The sequence below is a fragment of the Mchenga conophoros genome, linkage group LG23, assembly GCF_057382185.1.
Source record: "Mchenga conophoros isolate Kocher_MC1m ecotype Shallow Benthic linkage group LG23, M_conophoros_male_GT1.1, whole genome shotgun sequence".
NCBI lineage: Eukaryota > Metazoa > Chordata > Actinopteri > Cichliformes > Cichlidae > Mchenga > Mchenga conophoros.
The window spans coordinates 19,716,067-19,724,306 of record NC_140547.1 but is presented as its reverse complement, the minus strand read 5'-3'; the positions used below and the strand labels follow the sequence as shown (position 1 = coordinate 19,724,306).

The following is an 8,240-nucleotide window of genomic DNA, read 5'->3' as shown; positions in this document are numbered from 1 at the left end:
ATATATCTACATTTTATTGGATTTCATGTCATGAATGCATAAAAGTACGGAGCCCCGCAGGGGACATGGGAGAAAAAAAAATTAAGACGGACTTTTGTGAGATCTCGCAAAAGTTTTGCGAGATCTCACAAAAGTTTGCGAGATCTCGCAAAACTAACTCGGGATCTCGCAAAACTTTTGCAAGATCTCGCAAAAGTTTTAGCCGCATTCTTCAGACGCCGGCTCGAAGCCGACCAGGAGGTTGAGGCACGATGTGCCGGGAAAGCGGTGTTCCTCCCGGCTGTAGTAGGTCTCAACCTCCCGTTAACTCGAAGCTAACGGGAGGTCGAAGGCGGAAGAATGCGGCTAAAACTTTTGCGAGATCTCGCAAAACTTTTGCGAGATCCCAAGTTAGTTTTGCAAGATCTCGCAAAAGTTTTGCGAGATCCCCAGTTTGTTTTGCGAAATTCCGAGTTAGTTTTGCGAGATCTCTCAAAACTTTTGCGAGATCTCACAAAAGTACGTCTTAATTTTTTTTTTCTCCCATGTCCCCTACGGGGCTCCGTAATAAAAGTAATACAATCTTTGATGTGATGAAATTTTAAATTGCATTGTTCTTAAAATATTTCAAATTCTGAAAATTACAACTTGTTACATTTTTGAAAACTATTTTTCATAAAATGAATTAATTTAGTAATTAATATATTGTTAAATTACATTGTTTAAACTTACAGTAATAGCTCTTCAGTGGTTTTACGTTGTCCGGTATCCGTTTTTCAAAAATAAAACTGAATAGTCTTTGACTATAAAATAAAAGACCTTGATGTAAAATTAGGTTTTTGTGTTTTTAAAATCATATACATAGCATTTTGTGTGCACATTTCTTGCTTTGGTAAGTATACGAAAAACCTCAAAGCTACAATTTTCCCTAAATGTAGTTTTATTTTGAAAACAAAGGGGGAAGTTGAGTAAGCAGCTAACTCCATGCTAGACCCAAACAGCTGATTAGCATAAAGGCTATGAGGCCAGCAGGGTCTCTGGTTGTCTGCTGCACGCAAACGTCAACATTAGAGCTGAAGTTAAACGATGCGATGAGATTAATGAATCTGGAAATAATCCCGTTTAAGGGCTGTGAGAGATACTAACCAGCGTGCTAACAACTAGTTAGCCCTGTTAGCTCCGCTCACAATAATAATATCAACAGCGGCTGTATTCCGGCACAGTCCCGTCTCTTTAAACGCCAAAAAACTTTAGAATTTAAACAATCCAAATGGAAACAAACCCGCCGAAAAGACGAGACAACAAGAAGTCTCTTCGGGTGAAGGTGATTAGCCTCGGAAACGCCGAGGTCGGAAAGGTATGAGACCCCCTGTTTGTTTTAGCTCAAACCTAAAATAGAGTCTGGTTCATTTTACTTGAGCTTGTTATAAACCACCTGTACTGTACTACTGTGAGTTTATGGCTTATAATGTCATATTTGAAACAATTGCATAAAGGTCGTGCAATAATTTTTTCTGTAGTCTTTATTCTGTTTTGGATGTCAGTTTTGTTGTTTTTGCGCTCTGGTTTATTTTGTTCACTCTGTCGCCAGACTTCTTTTAAAACCGATTTTAATTACATCTCACCACACGATCTCACAGATTACAGCACCCAGGTAAAATTATTTTCAATATGGTTGCATTAGGCATAATTCGGCGCAGATTTTGGTCATAAAAAGAAAGAATTTATTGTTTTATTACCTTTAATATTTGGAGCATCATGGAGCAGACAGCAACAACTAGCAGCGCACACTTAAACAACGTTTGTTTTATTGTGCTGATACAGCACAATAAAACAAACGTTGTTTGATGTGTGATATTATTGATCAGGCTAGTTTAACCCTGAGAAATCTTTGTTTGGAATTAATGTAAATTTTGACATGAATGTGCTTTTAAAGGGCAGAAGGCTAAAAAAGTTCAAGTTATTAAGGCGTAACAGCTTATTTTTGAAGCCAAATTTTCCAAAATAGGCTCAGAATTGTAGACTGATGATTATTTGAAACACAATGTCTGCAAATGGGATTATCCAATTAAAACCTAACAAGACAAAAATTATCTAAATAAAAACATTAAAAAATTAATAAATCTCAGTTTGATGGATGGTCTGGCGTGAAAGGCAGTGGAGCTCATCTTTAAATATTGTTTATTCTTCAGAGCTGTATCATCAAGCGTTACTGCGAGAAGAGGTTTGTTCCAAAGTATCTGGCAACCATTGGAATCGACTATGGCGTCACCAAGTGAGTTCACAGACTGCTTCCTGTCACTGTGTGTAGTGATGTTTTTTACTGAGCACTAACATGTGTTTTATCTGCCAACAGAGTTCAGGTTCGAGACAGAGAAATCAAGGTGAACATCTTTGATATGGCCGGCCACCCGTTCTTCTATGAAGTGAGTTAAAAACTAGCAATTTATGTTGTTCACATCAGAAGAAATGTATAAAACACATGTATGTTAGAGCGCCACCAAAGATGCTGTGAAAGAGAAATATGAGATAATTCAGATTTACAAGAAAAGAAAACTAGTGAGTAAAATTTACATAAAATTACATAAAATTGCATAAAAGTAAAATGTCTGGAAATTTTATGACAAAAATCCTATTAGATTAAAAAAAGACCAATATGCAACAAGAAGATTTCAAATTCTGACTTATTTTCTCTGAATTTCTTTAACATCAATGGCTGTGACAGACTGTCGTAAAACAAGATATTTTCAAAGGCCAAAAATAAGCCTTCTTGTAATGTTTGCACCCACACAGCAGGCGGTGCTCTGTGAACATGTTTCTTTCTCTATGGTGTTGGTCAGGTGCGTAACGAGTTCTACAAAGACAGCCAGGGCGTCCTGCTCGTGTATGATGTCGGCCTGAGGGAGAGCTTCGATGCCCTCGACAGCTGGCTCGGCGAGATGAAACAAGAAATGGGCTCTCAGGCCAACATGGACAGCATCGTGTTTGTCGTCTGCGCCAACAAGGTCAGACCGAGTGCAGCTTAAAGAGAGAGGAGCTGAAGCAGCTTGATTCAAACTGAGGATGTGCTGTGGAGATGTATTAAGGCCCTGAATGAGATAAAGAAGGATTATTTTGAACTGTGACTCATACTAAGCTGCTCCAGCACAGTCAGAGAACTAAAAAGTATCTGTTTTGTAAAATGTATTGTTTAAAGTGAGTAGGAAATCTTTTATTGAGGTTTATTAAACACACATGCAGCTGGAGGTAAATGTCTGCGTGTTCATACAGGTGGACCTGACGAAGCGGCGAGTGGTGGATGAGGGTGAGGGGCGCCTGTGGGCGGAGTCCAGAGGCTTTCATTACTTTGAGACATCAGCACAGAGCGGCGAGGGCATCAACGAGATGTTTCAGGTATTTCTCGCACACATGCGCAGCTTCCTGTACATGTTTTTTTATGGACCGTGTTTCAGTGAGTGCCGTGTTCTCCACAGGCGTTCTTCTCCTCCATCACTGACATGTGTGAGAACGGCGGAAAGCGCCCGGTGTCGGAGGTCAGCGTCGGCTTCACCAAAGAGCAGGCTGACACCATCCGACGTATCCGCAACAGCAAAGACTCGTGGGATATGTTGGGAGTCAAACCCGGGGCCACGCGGTGAGTCGCCAGCATACAGGCCATCTTTTCAATAAAGTTGTTTTGTTTTTTTGTCACATTGTGTCTAATGCAGTTTACTATCTTTTCATTTCTAGGGAGGAAGTGAACAAGGCGTACAGGAAGCTGGCAGTCCTGCTGCATCCAGATAAATGTGTTGCCCCCGGCAGTGAAGACGCGTTCAAGGCGGTGGTGAACGCCCGCACCTCACTGCTAAAGAACATTAAATAACACACACACACACACAACCACACACACACAGACACACACACACAGAAACAACTGGACCTGCTGTCACTCAGACACAAACTGATGACGAACTTTATTTATTTATTTATTTCTGTATTTATTCAGCGTACGTGTCATGTGTGCCATTTTGCTTGCCACAGTGCGGTATGCCAACATAAACCAGTTTTAACTTATTATATGATATTTTAAACACTACACTGGAGAGAGTATGGAAGACGATGAGTGCCACACAAATGAAAAAGATACAAACTCTGTGAAAAACATTTCAAAATTAAATTATTTCAAATTTTTACTCTTTAAAGGTACTTGTCCTGTGTGTGTCCACTTAAAGCTGTCAAAAACAAATTAAAGGCATAATCGCTTAAACTGCATGCTGAATATTTAAAAAAAAGAACTTTAAATTTCAATGTAGCAAAAACCTGCCAAATCCTCATCGTCAAAAACGAATCTGAAACCAAAATGGGTTAAACTTGTAGGCACGGTGGAGTTAAACTACCAGCTTTGCTTTCTTTGTGACTGGAAATAAACCCATCAAAATGTTCTTCTCTGTAATGTCGGGGTTAGTTTAATGTACTTCTCCTGGACAAATCAGAATACTTTATTAATCCCTTAGCTAAGGAGTTTCACATAGTTTCCTATATTCATGTCAATGTCAATTAGGTCACCCACACATGCTGCCCCATTTAAATTAATTTGTTTCTGTAAGTGTTTATATGGAGCTCCTCACATTTGTTCCCTGAAAAAGCATATCTCTACTCTCACACTACTAATTTCCTCCATTAAAATCACTCACCCCAAGTAGCTGACTTGTTCCCTTAACTAGTTAATTTAACCTGTTTCTCGGTTGATTATTGGCCTAAAAGTTTAGTTTGTGTCCAAACTATTAATTTTATTTTTTTTGTACATTGTTTGTTTTATTGATTTACTCCATTATTTCTCTGATTTGTTCCCTCCTACTGTGGATAAAGTGAAAATGTTAATGCATGCCCTTAAATCACTTTTTTCTCCAAAGTGCCAACCTATTCTTTTAACTCATCGAATAGTTTGCTGAACATATTTTTAAGTCTTGTTTCTTTAAAATCAATGGAATCACTTGTGCATGTTTATATTTTCTTGGTTTGTTGCCTCAGTTCATTAATTTTTTTCCCTCAAACTGCCAAATATTGTATTGGTTCCCTAATGTTATTTGTTATTACATTTATCCCAAGTAAACTATTACCTAAAAAATATATTTAAAAAATGAATAACTGATTTATTTCTTTGGCAGTTGATAGAAATTACACATTTTGTTAAGATTCAAAATTCCTTATTGGTTTTCTTATTAAGTTATTTTCATTTGAACAAAAATGAACAAAAATATTTCTTGAAGAAAAACAAATTTAAAAAAAAGATTCAACATGGTCATCCCATCACCACATTTTAACGTGTGATTCGTCTTCCATGAGATGAGAGTCATAGTTGATGTTTACATGATGGTAATTAACACGATTGGTTGTTAAAAGAGAGACTTGTGCCCGTTTACTGACTTTGTATCACACAAAATGTCTTGTTAAAGCAGAAAAGTGTTTCATATTGTAAAGAACTCATAGGCAGCATGAATATGTTATCATAGTTTTATATTTTTACATATGTGCAACCAAACAATCCAGAAAGAGGTTCCACTTGTTGCTTTAATGTGATTTTTATGTTATGCTTTAAAGTTCAAGTCAATTGATCTTGATTAGAACATATTGCAAATGTGGCTTTTTATCAACATTTTACATCAGCCCTGTTAATACTCAGCTATATTAATATCTGTGGATGTGAATATATATATATATATAATATTTTCAAAATACTAAATTGTAAAGCAACTTTAATTCAGTTTTCCACAGAAGTGATAATATTGTAAGCCAAACCAGTGAATTGAGAAAAGTAAAAAGAGAGAGTAGTGAGAAAAGATAATATTAAATTATGTGAAAAATATTACAAAAGACTATTTTCAAACAAAAAATCTGTAATGATTTATGCGTTATATATTATGAAAATTTCTTAAAGGGATTTCAAATAATTTAAATCCCTTTAATAAAAAAAAAAAAGATAAATCCCCCAAATTGAAATCTGTAATGAAAACAAAACATTTTGATGAAAACACTATAAAGTCAATTTAACTTACTTTAGAAAAAATATATTAATGCATAATATAAAAGTAAAGTAAGAGGTTAAAAAATAAAAATCACACTAAACTTGAAAGTGGAAGAGGAGTTTTAATGAGCGTTGGCCAATCAGTCATGTTATTTCAACCAGTTTTCTCTCTGTATTGTTTATTTTAATCACATGATTTATGTTACAAACACTCTGAGCTAACTCCTAATGTGACTGTGTGTTTGACGGATGTGTGATTTGGCACAGTTTGAACTCTGTACCTCATGGCTCAAACATAATGAATTCCTGTTGCCTGATGTTTAATTTATACATGTGCACTGAATCTATGTAGAGCCTACGACATAGATTTAACACAAAAGTACAAATTTCCCCTTAGTTTGTGCAGTCATCAGTCACATGATGACGTGCGAGCGCTGGAGTGAGTGTGTGTTACAGTTACAGACTAAATGTTGTTCTGCTAGATTGTTTTTAATTAATAAAAAGTCACAAAAATGAATTCTGATGTCAGCCTGTTCTGATTTTTATCTTGAGGTGTTTTACCTGCTGCCAGATCCGGGATTTCCTTTGATATCTCAAGATTTTAGGAAATCCTTAAATCATTCTGAAATATACCGTGAGTGTTTTATTTTTGTCATTTATATTAGTTTATATTTATAATTTACTATAATTTAGTATTTTATAATTAGTAATTAATAATAAACCTGGAATGATTCAGAAATTCAGATTGTGTCATGGAAATAATACAAAAAATAAATATAAAACTTTTTTCTTTTTAATTTTTTATATTTTAAACCTCTGAACACAACTTGTTATAATTGTTTGACTATTTCAGAATATTTTCAAATTGAAAGTATTTAACCTTTTTGGGGAAAATGAATTATTATTAGTTTATTTTATTGTTTTGTAACTTAGTCAGTTATTTGGGTTTTTTAATGTTCTGTAACTTTAGGTATGTTAAGGTTGAGTCATCACTGAGTTTGTTTTTTACAAATAATTCTCCACAACTTTGTGTCTAATTTCTTGCAAAGGGTCAGTTAATCTGATTCTAATAGCTGTGGTCTACTTAATAAAGCTATAGTTTGTTTTTTTCAGTGAGAAAACTTTTTTCAGCCAAAGTCGACCTTCATGTGCTCATATAACCATTAAACTATAAGAATTTAGTGAAACCGGACCAGCAGGATGCACCACCACAAACAAAGGACTGAATTTAATGCAGTTCTGACTTCTTGTTGTCTGTACTTCATCTTGTCTTCACTGAACCGAGTTTAATGAAGTGAGCTCAATGGCTTAGCGTGCTCTGTTGAGTTTCAAGTCAGTTTGCTGTGTCTATACCTGGCTAAATCACCACGGTAACATATGCACATAATCTGGTCAGGAGCAGGTTATGTTCAGAGTTTGGGTTTAATATCAGATAGAATTGCCCTTTGATTCTTCTATTTATTTTAAGTGCAAATATAATACGTAATATAATATTGCTTTGTGCAATATTATATTACGTATTATATTTTTTTCTATATTATGTATAATATGTAAGATGACCTGATGTGCAAAAAATTATTATTACTGTTCAAAATGGGTCAGCTGTTCAAGAGTCTGATGGCAGTGGGCAAGAAGGAGTTGTTGAGTCTCGATATTCTGGATTTCAAACTTCTGAACCTCCGCCCTGAAGGCAGAAGTGTGAACAGTCTGTGTTGGGGGTGTGTGGGGTCTTTGAGGATGGAGGCAGCTCTCCTCGGGACTCGATGATGGTAGATGCTCTGCAGAGAGGGCAGCGGTGTCCTGGTGATCTTCTCCACAGTTGTTATCACTCTCTGCAGGCGTTTGTGGTCCATAGCAGTAGTGCTGCCGTACCATGCAGTGATGCAGCTGGTCAGTGTGCTCTCCACAGTGCAGCTGTAGAAGCTGCTGAGGATCTTGGCCGACATACCAAATTTCCTCAGCCTCCTCAGGAAATACAGCCGCTGCTGAGCCTTCTTGACCAGCTGTGTGGTGTTCAGTGACCAGGTGAGGTCCTCGGTGATGTAGACACCCAGGCACCTGAAGCTGCTCACCCTCTCCACTTCAAGGCCCCGGATAGACAGCGGTTGGTGAGGTCTCCTCTTCTTCCTCATGTCCACTATCATCTTCTTTGTCTTGTCAGTGTTGAGGGTGTCCTCACACCATGACACCAGACCGGCCACCTCTCTCCTGTAAGCCGCCTCGTCTCCTCCAGTGATGCAACCGATCACTGCAGTGT

The 8,240-nt window shown here is 37.0% G+C and overlaps 1 protein-coding gene across 1 annotated transcript; it reads left to right on the top strand.

Moving 5' to 3' along the window:
- The first annotated feature begins 947 nt into the window (after nt 1-947).
- On the top strand, nt 948-6,500 carry dnajc27 (DnaJ (Hsp40) homolog, subfamily C, member 27). Its single transcript, XM_085265409.1, has 7 exons — nt 948-1,336; nt 2,172-2,254; nt 2,336-2,405; nt 2,820-2,984; nt 3,250-3,372; nt 3,453-3,613; nt 3,709-6,500. Exons 1-7 carry the CDS (start codon nt 1,250-1,252, stop codon nt 3,839-3,841), a joined length of 822 nt encoding a protein of 273 aa, XP_085121535.1. The 5' UTR covers nt 948-1,249; the 3' UTR covers nt 3,842-6,500.
- Nucleotides 6,501-8,240: the final 1,740 nt, after the last annotated feature.

Coding starts and splice junctions, on each gene's coding strand:
- dnajc27 (XM_085265409.1), top strand. CDS start 1,250: ATGGAAACAAACCCGCCGAAAAGACGAGACAACAAGAAGTCTCTTCGG. Junction 2,255..2,335: donor ATCGACTATGGCGTCACCAA/GTGAGTTCACAG, acceptor ATCTGCCAACAG/AGTTCAGGTTCGAGACAGAG. Junction 3,614..3,708: donor GTCAAACCCGGGGCCACGCG/GTGAGTCGCCAG, acceptor TTTCATTTCTAG/GGAGGAAGTGAACAAGGCGT.